The sequence below is a fragment of the Eurosta solidaginis genome, chromosome 1 (assembly GCF_040869045.1).
Source record: "Eurosta solidaginis isolate ZX-2024a chromosome 1, ASM4086904v1, whole genome shotgun sequence".
Taxonomy (NCBI): Eukaryota; Metazoa; Arthropoda; class Insecta; order Diptera; family Tephritidae; genus Eurosta; species Eurosta solidaginis.
In genome coordinates this window covers 259,108,023-259,123,759 of record NC_090319.1, presented here as the reverse complement: position 1 = coordinate 259,123,759, position 15,737 = coordinate 259,108,023, and the positions used below count along the sequence as shown (strand labels likewise).

The 15,737-nt window shown below is 38.4% G+C and overlaps 2 protein-coding genes across 3 annotated transcripts; one reads left to right on the top strand and one right to left on the bottom strand.

Moving 5' to 3' along the window:
• The first annotated feature begins 4,390 nt into the window (after positions 1-4,390).
• On the top strand, positions 4,391-6,424 carry Nthl1 (Nth-like DNA glycosylase 1). Of its 2 annotated transcripts, XM_067760517.1 has the most exons (5): positions 4,391-4,512; positions 4,816-5,030; positions 5,095-5,493; positions 5,568-5,738; positions 5,807-6,424. In XM_067760517.1, the coding sequence occupies exons 2-5, from the start codon at positions 4,947-4,949 to the stop codon at positions 6,263-6,265; spliced, it is 1,113 nt and encodes a 370-aa protein (XP_067616618.1). In that variant the 5' UTR covers positions 4,391-4,512; positions 4,816-4,946; the 3' UTR covers positions 6,266-6,424. The 2 variants fall into 2 exon arrangements, with proteins under 2 accessions (XP_067616618.1, XP_067616617.1); XM_067760516.1 differs by having other exon boundaries at positions 4,414-5,030.
• Positions 6,335-7,592, bottom strand: Bub3 (mitotic checkpoint protein Bub3). Its single transcript, XM_067760522.1, has 2 exons — positions 7,296-7,592; positions 6,335-7,232 (listed from the first exon to the last, which is right to left on the bottom strand). The coding sequence occupies exons 1-2, from the start codon at positions 7,578-7,580 to the stop codon at positions 6,444-6,446; spliced, it is 1,074 nt and encodes a 357-aa protein (XP_067616623.1). The 5' UTR covers positions 7,581-7,592; the 3' UTR covers positions 6,335-6,443.
• Positions 7,593-15,737: the final 8,145 nt, after the last annotated feature.

Here is a 15,737-nt window from a genome sequence, read left to right as displayed (position 1 = left end):
TCATCGCTTTATCTTTCTTTGGTAATGAATTGTTACACTTTTTCGGTTTTTCGAAATTTTCGATATCGAAAAAGTAGGCGTGGTTATAGTCCGACATCGTTCATTTTAAATAGCCATCTGAGATGTGTGCTCAGGAACCTACATAACAAATTTCATCAAGATACCACAAAATTTACTCAAGTTATCGTGTTAACGGACGGACGGGCGGACGGACGGACATGGCTTAATCAATTTTTTTTCGATCCTGATGATTTTGATATATGGAAGTCTATATCTATCTCTATTGCTTTATACCTGTACAACCAACCGTTATCCAATCAAAATATACTCTGTGAGCTCTGCTCAACTGAGCATAAAAAAGCGTTGCCTCCTGCTATACATTATATATTTGTTTAAATTATGTATTTTCACAGAATAAACTACTATATAGCTAGAGCTGATAGCCATAGCAGCTAGTGCTCTCTTTTGTTAGTCTTAAAATTCATTTTAAGCCTAAATACATAATAATAATAAAGCCCCCATTACTGATACTTAGCATAGACTTGACTTGACTTGGCGTAAACTTGGCAACTTAGCCACGATTATACTCCACTTGGCGCATACAACCTGACATCATAATCAGCGTTGAAATTTATTTTTAAATAAATGTCAATTTGTATGACAAAATGTCAAAATGAAATGGAAACAAACAAATGGCATCTCAAAATGTAAACGTCACTTAGAACTTACATAGAAAATCAAAATTCAACAGACTTCTAAGTCAAGTTAGGTGTTGCTAAGTTTTGAGTAATCAGTAACATGCAATGTTCATTTAACAGAACTGTAAGTGACAGTTCTCAAGCCAAGTCAAGTCTATGCTAAGTATCAGTAATGGGCCCTTAATACTATATAGCTATGTCAAAACTTATGCATGTATGTATAGATATATATACACATCGTCTCGTTTATTCGTTAACCTCGTATCTACGAGTGACACATTTTCGGTAAAGCCATGGCGGAACAATACAAGGTGGCAGCATGGTGACATACCTACAAATATAAATACAAATTCCATGTACTTTGTTTTTGTAAACTCGATGGACAAATGTCAAAATCGTACTGCGCCTGAAGTTGATGTACCAAATCAAATAAAAACATTTTATATTCAGCTGTCGCATGCTGCCACTTTGTATCGTTCCGCCATGGGTAAAGCGAAGAAAACCAACTTTTAAACTTCACCACAGACATTGATGAGTTTTTCGGTGATGACAGCGTTACCACTTTGGCCAGAATCGCGAATAAAAGAACTGGTAACGATTTTCGGTTACATAATGCTCTGGGTACTATATTACCGGTAACGCTCAGAATCGTGCCGATAATGAATAGGCATAAAATGCTTACATGCATAAAATCATTTTTATTATATAAAAGTAGTATGACATTGAGTTTTTAGTTCTGCTATTTTTAAGACAGAGTTATTTTTTAACATAAATTAAGATGTAAATAAAATAATAAAAAACAGTTTTTTACGTTAAACGGTTTTATTGAAAACAATACTTATATGAAGTAATAATAATACTAAAAGGTATAAAATAATTTGGTAGGTCCTAGGTACTAGCCATCACACTCCTCATCAATCTAGGGCGTTGATCAGACAATTAAATAAAAGCGTTGGGCGCGTGAAATTTCTAAAAATGTGAGGCATAGCAAAACCTGATTAGGGTTCAGTTGGACTTATATATGATTATCAATAGAAATTTTACGCGTCCAACGCTTTTATTTAATTGTCTGATCAACGCCCTAGATTGATGAGGAGTGTGATGACTAGTACCTAGGACCTACCTAATTATTTTCTAGCTTTTAGTATTATTATTATGTCATATAAATATTGTTTTCAATAAAACCGTTTAACTCAAAAGTTTTGTTTTTATTATTTTATTTTCAAGTTTTTAGTCTTTATTTAATTGCCTATTATTTCTCATTCTATTTAGCTCATTTTAGTGACTTATTATTACAAGGACTCTTTCCTGACAATTTGTTACAATCTAAGTCCTCAATACATAATCCTTCCAAAGACTTTTTTTGACTCTGCGCCACGTATGCTCCCTCCTCCAACTCCAAAATATTTTGATGTCACTTCTACCGGACTGCATGTAATATTTGTTCCAAATATGAGCCAAATTGGACATCATAGGTCGCTTTCTATTCATGTATGTGTTCCTAATACGACTTTTTAGAATATCTCGAACTTTGCGCCACCTATCTTGTATGCATTATGTGTTCCAAATATGGACCAAATCGGAGCACAAATACGATTTTTTTGAATATCTCGAACTTTGCGCCACCTAGCGCCGATTTTTTCATACGTCGCTTTCTATTCTTATATGTATTATGTGTCCCTTTCTACTCTTGTATTTATTATGTGTTCCAAATATGAGCCAAATCGGACCACAAATACGACTTTTGTGAATATCTCGATCCTTCCGCCACCTAGCGGCGATTTTTTTTCATAGCTATTCTTGTATGTATTATGTGTTCCAAATATGAGGCAAATCGGATTATAAGTACGATTTTTATGAATATCTCGATACTTGCGCCACCTACCGGCGATTTTTTTCATAGGTCGATTTCTATTCTTGTATGTATTAAAAACTAAAAATAAATAAATGTAAGGCGCGATAACTTCCGAAGAGATTTTAGGCCGAGCTTCTCTTCCAATTTGCGTCGTGCTTATTTTTTTTAATTTTTCCTACAAATTGGCGTGACGGGACCTACGTGTTTTATGCGGACTCCGAACGGCATCTGCGAGACAGATGAGTTTTCACTGAGAGTTTTTCATGGCAGAAATACACTCGGAGTGCTTGCCAAACACTGTCGAGGGGCGACCCCGCTTAGAAAAATTGTCTTCTAATGAAAAATCTTATTTCTAAAATTTTGATGTTGCTTTGCCCGGGACGGGAACCCAGGGCATTCGGTATGGTAGGCTTAGCACGCTACCATCACACCACGTTGGCCGCCATGTATTATGTGTTCCAAATATGAGCAAAATCGGACCACAAATACGATTTTTGTGAATATTCCGATCCTTGCGCCACCTAGCGGCATTTTTTTCTTATTATTGAATTGTCATCGGGTTCTGAACTATATTCCAAGTTTCAGGCTTGTAACTTACGGGAAGTTACTTAAATTTCAATAACAAAATTCGTGCTAGCCATCCAACCAGCCAAACTGTCAAGTTAACCTAAATAAAACCGTTTAAACCGTGTTTCATTTATTTTCATTGAGGAATAAACCGTAAAAATAAAATTCATGTTATTATAAAGTATATGTGAAGCCCCATAGATAAAATGAGTAATATAATGAACATTGCTTTATATACTACATTTTTAAAATGAAAATCTTCTGCTACAAAAGTAATAGAGTGAACATTGGTTTGTATATTACATTTTTAAACTGAAAATCTTTGTTAAAAAGGAACAAAACCTAACTACTTATTTTCATTTTCGTACTTAAGTACACTCCCTTTTGTGATTCAGCATTTTGGGCAAATTTTGAAAAAAATCCGAACATCATTCCTTCATTAAGCCGGGGTCATTGGTGCCGTATGTCGTATCGCTGTAGTCGTATCCCTAATGTAATCAGCTGTTTATCGTTACGACGGTAAAGCTGGAGACATTGGTGCTTTATCGGTAACCTTATAACAGCTGATTCGACCAACCTTATGAGAATCAATGCAATCGATTATTGGTGCCGCTAAGGTCGTAACCGTATCGTAGCCAACCAATTGGGTTTTGGTTTACCGTCGTAACGATAAACAGCTGATTACGTTAGGGATACGGATACAGCGATACGACAACCAATGACTCCAGCTTAAACCAAAAACCAATTGGTTGGCTACGATACGGTTACGACCTTAAGCGGCAATTACCCACCGACGTGTGCCTTACGTACGGACGTTGGTCGTACGAAACAAGCTTGACCGAACCCTCAAGCCCGTACGAATCAATGTGTGCGTCTCTGTACATGTACATAACATATTTGTGTGTGTATTGTTTACAGATAAGCACTGTTGCCATTGCCCATTTTGCATGCATGCTTATGAAAACATCAACTTTTTCCAATTTAATTGTACTACGCAGAAGGACATCGCCGTGGCGGTAGCCACGGTTATACCACACATCCGGACTTGGCATGGCGTAGCCCAGGGTTATTTTATATAAGCGCGGCCGAAGGCCGCCTAAGCGGAAGGGTGTTTCAACTTCTCAAAATGAGTAGTAAAAATATATATTTTCTTTATTAACTGAAAGGTGGTAAGGTAATATTTATATTTGTTTTTTTTTTGTTTATGTGGCAGCACAGCTTTGTAATGTCATCAATAAAATATATATATATATATATATATATGTACATGTTCCTACAAAAGCGCGATTGATTTAAAAAAAACATTTATAATAAGTAAAAACAATGCAAAAATGAAATGTGAAATATACAAAAATGCAATTTAAGTTTATCGTTGCCAATTTATATAGATATGTATGTGGATTAAGGTTTTGAAAGATATGTAAATTGTAATTTAAAGTGGTATAGAAATTTGCTAAATTTGCAAACTTTAACAACAAATAATTTTTAAATTATAAGTTTGCTCACTTTAAAATATGTATATTTGTGATCGGGAGAACTCCCTCTTTCATTTGATACCAAGTTTTACCCCAAACTAGGGGGGTGCTATTCTAAAATTTTCCCTAAATTTGTAAGGATTATCTCACTTTAAAATTTGAATTAAATAATCTAAAGTTTTTATTTGTGCGTGTGAATGTGCGAATTTTCACCGATCAGCTGTTAGTTGCGGTACTTGGTAAAATTTACAATGCATATCATACTTGTAAACCTGTAATATGGACCGGTAGGCCGGCAGAAAATAAATACAAATCGTTTTGATCAATATTTTTAAAATCTTATCACCTAAAATGAGTAAAAAAGTTACCACAGCAAAATCATTAGCCAATAAACTATCGGGAAAAACAAGACTGGGTAAGATAGCAGAAGTTCAGGTGAGATCTATCGAATTATATCATTGCAAACATTCTGTAACGGTAATTTATTCGGCTCATCCAGGACATAGAAGACTCTGTTAAATTCTTCTCACCGGTGCAAACTCGTCACCAGAGAAAGATTAACTACAAGCAAATAAAAAAAATTGAACCAGGCACAGATATCAGTGAGAATTCGCTATCAGCAAAGTCTGGCACTGAAAAGAAACAAAATCCGACGGTCAGCCAAAAACTTGCAACAAATCCACCAATACAGGTTAAAGATGAGAAAATCAAAGACGGAATGAAAGTTACATCACATATTAAAGCCGAAGATGAAACCATCAAAAAGGAAGCCAACGGCTGGCAGCCAAAAGATTGGCGTGTGGTACTTGATAACATAAGGACAATGCGCGCTGGCAGTGATGCACCTGTAGACACAATGGGCTGTCACAAATGTGCCGATAACGACTCGGATGAAAAGGTTAATTTCTGTTCTGCTAACAAATGATGTTATTTAGCTTGACTTTCCTTTTCTTTAATAATTTTTTACACCAGACCCAACGTTTCCAAAAACTTGTTTCCCTAATGCTCTCAAGCCAAACGAAAGATGAAATAACTTTTGAGGCTATGCAACGCTTGAGAAGCATAAAAATGACACCGCAAGTTATTGCAGACATGGAGAGGAACAAACTGGAGGATATGCTGAAGCCCGTGTCGTTTTATAAAGTAAATTGCGGCTATATAGGTACTCAAGCCAAAAAACTATTTACTAAGATACTATAATTTTTCCTTAGAACAAAGCCAAATATATGCAACTTGCCGCACGTATCCTAATAGATAAATACCAATCTGATATTCCTAGTACCGTTAAAGAGTTAGAATCATTACCTGGTGTCGGCCCAAAAATGGCGCATATTTGTATGGCAACAGCATGGAATGAAGTAACTGGCATAGGCGTAGATGTGCATGTACATCGTATAACAAATCGTTTGAAATGGCTGCCTAAACCAACAAAGGAACCTGAACAAACACGTATAGCCTTAGAAGCATGGTTACCACGCGATATGTGGCGAGAAGTTAATCATTTATTGGTTGGTTTTGGACAAACAACTTGTAAGGCTCTGCGTCCACAATGCATGGAGTGTTTAAATCGCTACATTTGTCCAGCATCGGAATATAAAGGCAGTGTTAAGAATAAAAATTTAGCTATTAGTAAAGATGTTACAATAACTAAAAAGCTAAAGTCAACTTAATAAATCTACACCACATGAATATCGGGCCAAGCCGTAAGTAACTATTTCTATTTCACATAATTAAAACGCTTTTTTCGTTGTCAGAAAGTACATCATTAATTTATTGTAAGTTTTTAATATCAAAAAATACATAATATATATAATATATAATAACATAAACATCTATTTTTCCCGCCATCTATTTCTGCTTAGTCTCTTGATCAGTTACATAACGCACATAAATTACCGGATTAGGTACGTTTGCTGGTGGTTCTTCAAACTCATCCATATATGAACACCCAATAGCTAAAGTACTACCATCATGACTGAAGTTCAATGATGATATTGATGTATCATATTGATGAAATTGACAAAGACGTTTTTTATTGAAACCATCCCAAATATTGACTAAGCAATCTGAACCACCTGTAGCAAATGTATTATACACATTATGGAAACTAATTGCATTAACTGGATAAATATGTTCAATGCAATCTTCTTTGTTGCGATGACATTTGAATGCAAATTTACGCTTTTGTACTTCCGGATCAGGATCCAAATATTCTACGGCAACACGTCCTTCAATTGAAGACATAACATAACCCTCTTTGTTGGGAAATAAACGTATACAACGAGTTTGATATTTCAATGATGATTCACGTTTCATCATATACTCTTCCATTTTACGCAAATCCCAAATGAGAACTTTTCTATCAGAGGTTGCTACAACAATTTTCTCATCATTTACAGACATTGAATACACTTTGCCATTGCTTTGTTCGTATGTACCAACGCAACGTTTTTCTCGCATATCCCATAGTTTAATAGTTTTATCCCAGCTCCCTGTTAATATACCATTAACTGACTCTGCATGTTCAACACAACGTACGGCTTCATCATGCTGGCCAACAATGGTTTCGGTGTGTGTATTTACATCGTAGAGTCGTAATTGCTTGTCAAGTGAGCCGCTCACAACGTGTACAATGTCCTAGAAAATATTACAAAAAATATTTGTAGATTTATTCAATTAATTGATGTTTTAAATGTTTACCATAAATGCTACATCCATTACGGGCATGTCCTCCGAAAATTTTTGGCGCATTGCATTGTTGACGACATCGTAAAAACGCACAGTTCCATCCCAGGCAGATGCTATTAAATATTGGTTGGTTTTCGGTCCAAATTTTACTGCTGATATAGCCTCTTCAGGTGGATTATTTAATTTCACTTCAGTTGGTCGCATAATTGATTTAATTTTTAAATGTTCTTTGTTAAAGCAAAAGTGTAAATTTACAATGGTCAAAATGGTTGTGTGTGCTCTTCTTTTTGAAACCATTCACAGTATGGATGCAAACGATACATCGATGTTTTTAAAACATCGATAGTATCGGATGAAAATCCGATGTTTAACATCGATGTTTCAAAATTACTCAATATCGAAAAATTGCCGATACATCGATGTCAACTTTGACGATGTTTCGAAAATCCACATCTCTGTAGTTGCATTTATTGACGCCTATTTTTCTTTTGTTAAGTTGCTGCAAACTGATGTAAAAAGGGTAAGTTATTAACAATAATTGTTTTAAATTATGATGTGACTTCTAATATTTTATACTAAATAAATTGGTGAACATCTTAAAGGAAAGTACAGTATTGCCAGTGCAAAGGTGTGAGGTAAATTTGTAGATCGTGAAGTATTATCCCGGGTTTTTGGAATAATGTTTTTATGTGGATAATGCTTAATTTTTACATCGCCTTTGATTACCTTTGATAACAGCGTAATATTTTTTATATTAACTGCATGCATATATAATAAAACCTGTGCAGATTGTTAAGGGGCCTTTAGAATAAATTTCTGGTCGAATTTTCTTAAAAATTCCTCAATTTCGGGGTGTGTGAGCTAATGTCACAAACCAGTCGACTATAAATATCACCCCACCAACTAGAGCCGCGTAGTTTTTCCAAAATTTAATTCTACTGAAAAAACACCGGAGAACATCGATGTATCGATGTTTTTTATCATCGATGTTTATTATGTCGATACATCGAAACATCGATGTTGCTCCTCGAAATTTGCATCCCTAATTCACAGTGGTAGTAAACAGTATGACAGTTGCCGTCTTTCAGTGAGTTTTACAGCTCCGGCTCACGCTCAATTCTCACAGGAATGCTCTGGATCATTGAGAGACTTGAGCATAGTACAGATTTACAAGTGTGATATGTATAAGAAGGAAGCAATTCCTTTCCTTTTCTAACACATTGCAGTTTAACACTGCTACATATCCTACTTGTAACCTGTACTATGGACTTGAGAAGCAATGCCGTGAAATTTTCGCACACGTGAAATGTTATAGGCAGATGTCGCCCCTGTTTTTCATTTAACTCATACGGCGAAAGGCTAAGCAGGGACATCTATTTTTGAAAAAGTAGGTATATTAAAGAACGCGTTGCCAACCTAAAAAGAAGTAATTAACAAATTATCTGGCTCACAAATTGAACCAGACTTCCATCTGGATTTATCTGGCTCAAATCGTTGTTGTTGCATTTACATGCAAAATTATTTATCTGGCTCAGGATTTTGACACGGGATGATAGCTACCCTGCAAAAATTATTGGATTACGTGTCTGTGTTGACACAATTGTGTTATAACTGATTATCGAAAGTCGATATGAGTGTAGGCACAATATCAGAGCACAGTACTGTGTTACTTACCTCTAACGCCACGTTAGACGCCATTTAGAAGAGTATAGCTGGAGACATTGGTGCTTTATCGGTAACCGTATCGGTAACCTTATAACAGCTGATTTGACCAACCTTATGAGAATCAATGCAATCGATTATTGGTGCCGCTAAGGTCGTAATCGTATCGTAGCCAACCAATTTGTTATGGAATCGCATTTACCGTGGAAGCAGTAAGGAGGGCGGTCGGCATGATGTGTTGGTGCACAGTGGCTAGTCATTGTCGGCTGGGGCGGGTCCTTGCCAACCTTACTGTTCCTGCGCCATAAACAGAAAAAAGTTCCTATCATGCCTATCAAAACTCAACTGTCAAAAAGCGCAGAGACGACTCAAAACGCTTATAATTCAAAATAAAACAACATCCGGCCGAACCAGATGTCACGGACAGACCGTTAACATTCAAAAAAATTCAAATTAAAAAAAAAACTCAAAAAAATCTAACGCAAAAAAAATTTACCGAACCGGACATGGCCGGTTACTAACTCTGAAAATCAAAAAAAATACTGAAAATAAATACAAAAGGGCATAAACAAAAACGCCCGAATATAACTTGGGGGCGCCGCGGGTGTTGTTGCGACGCCCGGTGCATATACCCACCCTCAAAAACCATGGCCACCGACGCACCTATATTTCGGTGGCCCCTTACCTGGTAACCCTACGTGCCTTCTAAATAAATGTGGACGCCAGCATTCCCATTCTAATTACAATTTTATTTATAATTCATTTCTAAAAAACAACTGAAATATATCTATGTGCATATGCATGTACTTATTTTCAATACGAGCAAATGAAAGTAGTCCGGACCCGTCTAAATAATATATTCCGTTTTACATTTCAGCTAGGGTTATGCAATATACAAATTTGCACGTCCAGTCACTAAAGCTAATTAAGCACCTATAGTTAATGCATTTTTCATACCTACGCATGTGATATCAAATATTTAATTTTTATTCATTTTAAATTTAATAATTCGAAATTTACAAATTTGGTATGCCGTACATATTAGCTCTCGATAATCATGAACCTAGCGTAAAAGGTTCAACGCTTATTTGCCGTCAGCGGCACTATTTCACACCCTTCAAAAGTGTTCTTCCTTACAATCTAATTATATTCGAACGAATACGCCCTAGGCGTAATATATGTGCATAACATAAAAAAAATACATTTCAGGCCTGAAAAAAAAGATTGCAATTTGCACTCCGATGGATTAGAGTTGAGTTTTTCGTTCATTTCAGAGATTCGATTCCTTAGTTCTTTCTGATGAACGAAAAAGTTATTCCTTTTGTTCATCGGTTCCCTTTTCTTTTCAAGCAAATATGTCCGCTGCTGCTTGCACCCGCAAAAAAAAAAACAAAAAAGAAAAACCCCACCTAGTATAGGTGGGGGTGGGTATGCTGCAAGGCTTTGCGTATATATGTTTAAATGGGTTATGAGTAACTATGGTAGTATATGCATATGGGTTTAATTAACTTCAAAAGAAAGTTATGAATTTCGGATAATCCAGGAAATTTAAAGAGCATAGACGTGAATTGTAAATAAGATCCTCCCGAGTTTAAGAAACGTTATTAGTTTTCTTACAAAAGAGGTTTTCCATTACTGGTACATACATACACTGCTGCAGCAATGCCACCCACAAGGAATACCACGCATATTTGGGGCAAGTGGCCTCACAGACATTCGTGCCCAGAATTTCTGCGTAGGCATATAGGAATTAACAATGCTCGCGAACGAGAAGGGAGAAGGATAACCTAAGATAAAACGAACTAAAGGGAACAAATGAACCAAAAGAACAATTAGAATGGCGATCGAAGATCTAGTCTACCTGTTCAGTTGAGAAATCCGGTCAATTGAACAAGTTCAGAATGAAACGACCCAACTCTAATATAGATATAAAGTAATTACCCTCATTTTTACCACTCAGGTATATGCATATTTTTAAGCGTATTTTAAATTAGATTATTTTATATTTCATGAGTCTAACATAAATTAATTAAATTTAAAAGCCCCCTTCACAGCTTATTAAATGCATAATCGTAAGCATATGTTAAATTAGATTATTTCATGAATCTAGCATAAATTGATTAAATTTAGAAGCCCGGTTACAGCTTATGTATAGGCGAATTTTGAAATTGTATTAGGTCATGAATTTAACATAAATTGAGTAAATTTAAAAGCCCCTTTTACAGCTTATGTAAATGCATATTTTTAAGCGTATTTTAGATTGGATTATTTCATAAATCTAACCTAAACTGATTAAATTTAAAAGCTTCCTTACAGCTTATGCATATACATGATTGTAAGTATATATTTAAAGTGTATTATTTCACGAATCTAACCTAAACTGATTAAATTTAAAAGCATCCTTTACAACTCATGTATACGCACAATTTTAAGTGTATATTTAAGTGCGTTATTTCATAAATTGATTAAGTTTAAAGGTATAAAAAAAAAAGAATTTGGGGTCCGAATACGGAACGAACTCACCGCTTGTTGCTGGTAAATTGGTACTATTCGTTGCCGGTAAGTTGTCACAGCTGGGTGGTTGCAGCAGACCTATATATGGCGGCCCTGCTGGTTGTTGTTACTAGTGCTGGAAGTGGTAAGTCTGGTGGTGATGGTGCGCTTGGTTGGCGCTGCCGATGGGATTGCGGTTGTGGTGGCCGGCGTTTGTTATGCCGGACTTAGGTCGGTGGGCCTATATGAAGCGGCCTGGTGGATGTTACGCGCTTGGTTGGCGCTGCCGATGGGATTGTGGTTGTGGTAGCCGGCGTTTGTTATGCCGGACTTAGGTCGGTGGGCCTATATGAAGCGGCCTGGTGGACACTACGCGCTCGGTTGGCGCTGCCGATGGGATTGCGGTTGTGGTGGCTTTGGAGGTGGAGATAGCTATGGTGGAGGTGGCAATAGCTACAGCGGTGGAAATGCAGGCGGGTATGGTGTCGGTGCTTCTCGTAATGGTGGCACGCAATATACATATAACGCTTAACTCTGTTGATTTTTCAACTGTTGAGCCTGTTGAGAGAAAAAAATTTTATTTTTCCAAGAACACCCAATTGTTGCAAATCGTTCAGCCGAAGAAGTGCAACGGTTCCATGACGAACATCAGATGTCCATTGGTGGGGATGCACCAAATCCCACACAAGTCGGTGGTACAAAATCGGTATCGAGATCTTATACGTACAGATCTAACACTGCCCCATCAGCCCTGGCAGTTTGGTTTTGCCCAGCAATTATTCAATCAAATTTCTTTTTTTTCCGTATTATCACTTTTTGGACTGTGGTTACATATCATAAGTACACCTGGGTGACGTATCATGTACTTTTTCCCAAATAGCAGCCACAGCGCATTAACCATGGACTTCTTTTTTTTTTCCACACCACCTTCTCTTTGTTCACAATCACTTTTTTTTTTTTTTTTTTACCTTTCAGTGCGACGTCCAACTCCTACGCTAGCCGAATCGAAAAAAGAAAAGACCCGCCTTTTGACCACGCGTGCCGTCCCCTTAATTCCTTGTAAACAAAACTCTGCTGTCATTCACAATAGTACATCTATCGGGCGTGTGGAAATCGCAATATGAAAGCTGATTTTTTACGATACGCTAGGAAGCGTTTATCGTCTATCGTATGAAAATTCATAATAGGGGTGTTAATTTCCTTTTTTTTTTTTGTTCTTCTCCTTTCTCGGCCGGCAAAACGTGGTTATCTTGCTGCTAGTGATCGCAGATCTTGCCTTTCTTGTCACTAGGTGTGTTCGCACGAAAACGCTCCCAAGTGGACCGTAACCGTAGACCATAACAGCAGACCGTAACAAACCTGCTTCGCTTTGAAGACTTGACGATGAAGCGAACAGGAAACCGGATCCGCTGTGGGAAGCCACTGCCAGGGGCCTCCGATGCCAATCAACGTGGGGCACGACTCACCCCTGAGATAAGAGTCTCAAAGTCCTACTACGAAGCTAGCCGGGCAACATGGGTCCATCAAAAAAAAAGGTTAAGTCAAGTTGGGAATTACTTCTGTTTCCTAGTTTAAAAGGGCTTTGCGGCAATTAGACATTTGTTATGGAGAACTCGTCAAAACTCCGAAAGATGATTTCTAGTGGTTATCGCCCCCACAGAAAGGCCAAAAAAAAGGTGTAGACATTTTGATATGGAGAACCCGTCCAAACTCCGGAAGGCTAGTCCGACCTAAGCGTGGACTGCCAGGGTGTTCACGGTCCTCGGTGAGTACGCGTGTGGACACCCTATGAGGTCAGTGCTCGGGGAGAATACTGGGCGAGATGTCCCCGACCGCCAAAACGCCCAGACAAAAAAAAGGTCCGATTGGTAGGTAAAAAAAAATCATTTCGTAATTTAGCAAAAAAAAAATGTTCTTGTTGTTCATTGTGGACGAATATCCGAAGCGTGGAAGCGACCTATCAATTTCCCGTTTAGGTCTTCGAGATTATACAGTGCATTGCCTATTTTTCGGAGCACGCGACACTTAAGGTATTTCGGCAGGAATTTGGCGTTAATACCCTGTTTGAAGTTACTTAAGGCAAAGTTTTTCCGAAAAACTTCCTGACCTTCCTTATAGTTGACTTTCCTAGAGCGCTTGTTATAGGTGGTTACTCCCCTATCCTTGGCCTGATCTAAATTTCTATGGATCTGCTCACGAATATTAGTCAATTTGTCAGTTCTGCTTACTAACGTAATCTGGTCTTCCCGAAGGCTGCCGAGTTTCTCTAAAATTTTGTACGTTAAGGCATGTTGAACCATATTTTGGCCATATAATGCAAAGTATGGAGAGCACTGAATCGCCGTATGGAAATCACTTCTCAAAACAGATAAAATCTCGGGTATATGCTTATCCCAATCGGTATGGTCAGGTTTATCTTTCAAGAAAATCCTAATCTTCGAGACAAAATCTCTATTAACGCGCTCGGATGCATTTGCTTGGGGAGAATATAACCCCGTCCTCACGTGCGTCACCCCGTAATTTGTAAAGAATTGGTTCATTTCCTTCGAGATAAACTACTTACCATTGTCGCTGTGAATAAACTCAGGGACCCCTACAGCCGGAAAAATTTCTGAAGCGAAGTAATTTATGACGTTAACAGTGGTGGCTCTCTGCATGGGCTTTAGCCAAACGTATTTTGAAAAATGGTCTAGTACTATGAAAAGAAATTGATTTCGCCGCTTAGATCTCGGATACGGCCCTAGGAAATCGCAATATAATCGCTGAAATGGCCTCTCGGATGCAAAGGTATTTTCTATAGGCGGTCTCGAATGCTGATTAGTAGGTTTTACTGATTTGCAGGTATCACAACTCTGGACGTAGTCCCTGACGTCCTTAGCCTGCTGCGGCCAGAAGTACTTCTGCCTAACACGTTCTAAGGTTTTCTGCCACACGCCATGGTAACTCCGGTTAGCGTCATGTGCTAGTCTCACTGCTTCCTCAGTCAACCTTTTCGGCAACCATAATCGCCACAGCGAGTCTTCTTCCCCTTCCAATCCCTTACGATATTTAACCCGTTTGAAAATTACCCCGTCCAGCACTCGTAAATCCGGAAGCGATTCCTCATTTTCGGTGACGGTCCCAATCAAGTCGAAATATTCGTTACTGCTGAATTCGGGAGAGACTAAATCTATTTCCCCGGGTGTGGTAGTGAAAGTTAACTCATCCGCATCAAACCGCGAAAGGGCATCGGGTACTACATTCAGGGTGCCCTTACGATGTTCCATTTTAAAATCGTATCTTTGCAGTAAGAGCGACCACCTCGCCAACCTCCCGCTCAAGTCCTTTTAAGTCATTAACCACTTGAGACTGGAGTGGTCCGTGATAATCCGAAACGGTAATCCCTCAACATAGGGTCGGAAGCGCTCCACGCTGATTATGGCGGCGAGACATTCCAGCTCTGTTACCGTATAATTGCGCTGAGCATTATTCAGCTTTTTCGACACGAACGCGATTGGATGTTCAGCGCCCTCATCATCGACCTGGAATAACACTCCGCCAACACCTATTTTGGAAGCGTCGCATTGTATTACGAATTCCTTGGAAAAGTCGGGTTGGGCCAAGACAGGAGCGGAACTCAAGGCTACTTTTAGTTTTTCGAAGGCCTCTATAGCTTCAGGGGTAAGCTTGAACGCGCCTGATGACTTACGGAAACAGTCGGTCAAGGGACCTGCCAAGTCAGCAAAATTGGTAATAAACGCCCTGTACCAATTCGCCATGCCCACAAACCTACGCACTTGCCGAGGGGATTTAGGGATCGGGAAGTTTTGCATTGCTTCTATTTTACCCGGATCCACTTTCAAACACCCGCTGCCTATCAAGTACCCTAAGTAGCGTATTTCCTTCTGACAATATTTACTTTTTTTCACGTTTATTGTCATCCCTGCGTCTCTCAAACATTGGGCCACTTCCGCTAGCAATTTCAGGTGGTCTTCAAAATTAGTGCTGCATACCATTAGGTCGTCCAGGTAGACAAAGACGTTCTCTCGCAGACGCGAAGGGATTGCCTTGTCCATCAGCCTACTCATAGTCTGCGGTCCATTGCACAGACCAAATGGCATTACTTTGAAGTGGTACAGAGGCCTCCCCGGAACTGCGAATTCTGTTTTTTCCTTGGAGGACTCTGTCAATTTGATCTGGAAGAACGCGTCCTTCAGATCAATGCCACTAATAAAATGCGTATCTTTCAGTCTGCTCAATAAGCCGTTGATATGAGGCAGGGGGTACGAGTCTTTCTTAGTCACCGCGTTGACCTTCCTG

Coding starts and splice junctions, on each gene's coding strand:
- Nthl1 (XM_067760517.1), top strand. CDS start 4,947: ATGAGTAAAAAAGTTACCACAGCAAAATCATTAGCCAATAAACTATCG. Junction 5,494..5,567: donor ATAACGACTCGGATGAAAAG/GTTAATTTCTGT, acceptor TTTTTACACCAG/ACCCAACGTTTCCAAAAACT. Junction 5,739..5,806: donor AGCCCGTGTCGTTTTATAAA/GTAAATTGCGGC, acceptor ATTTTTCCTTAG/AACAAAGCCAAATATATGCA.
- Bub3 (XM_067760522.1), bottom strand. CDS start 7,580: ATGGTTTCAAAAAGAAGAGCACACACAACCATTTTGACCATTGTAAAT. Junction 7,233..7,295: donor TAATGGATGTAGCATTTATG/GTAAACATTTAA, acceptor AATATTTTCTAG/GACATTGTACACGTTGTGAG.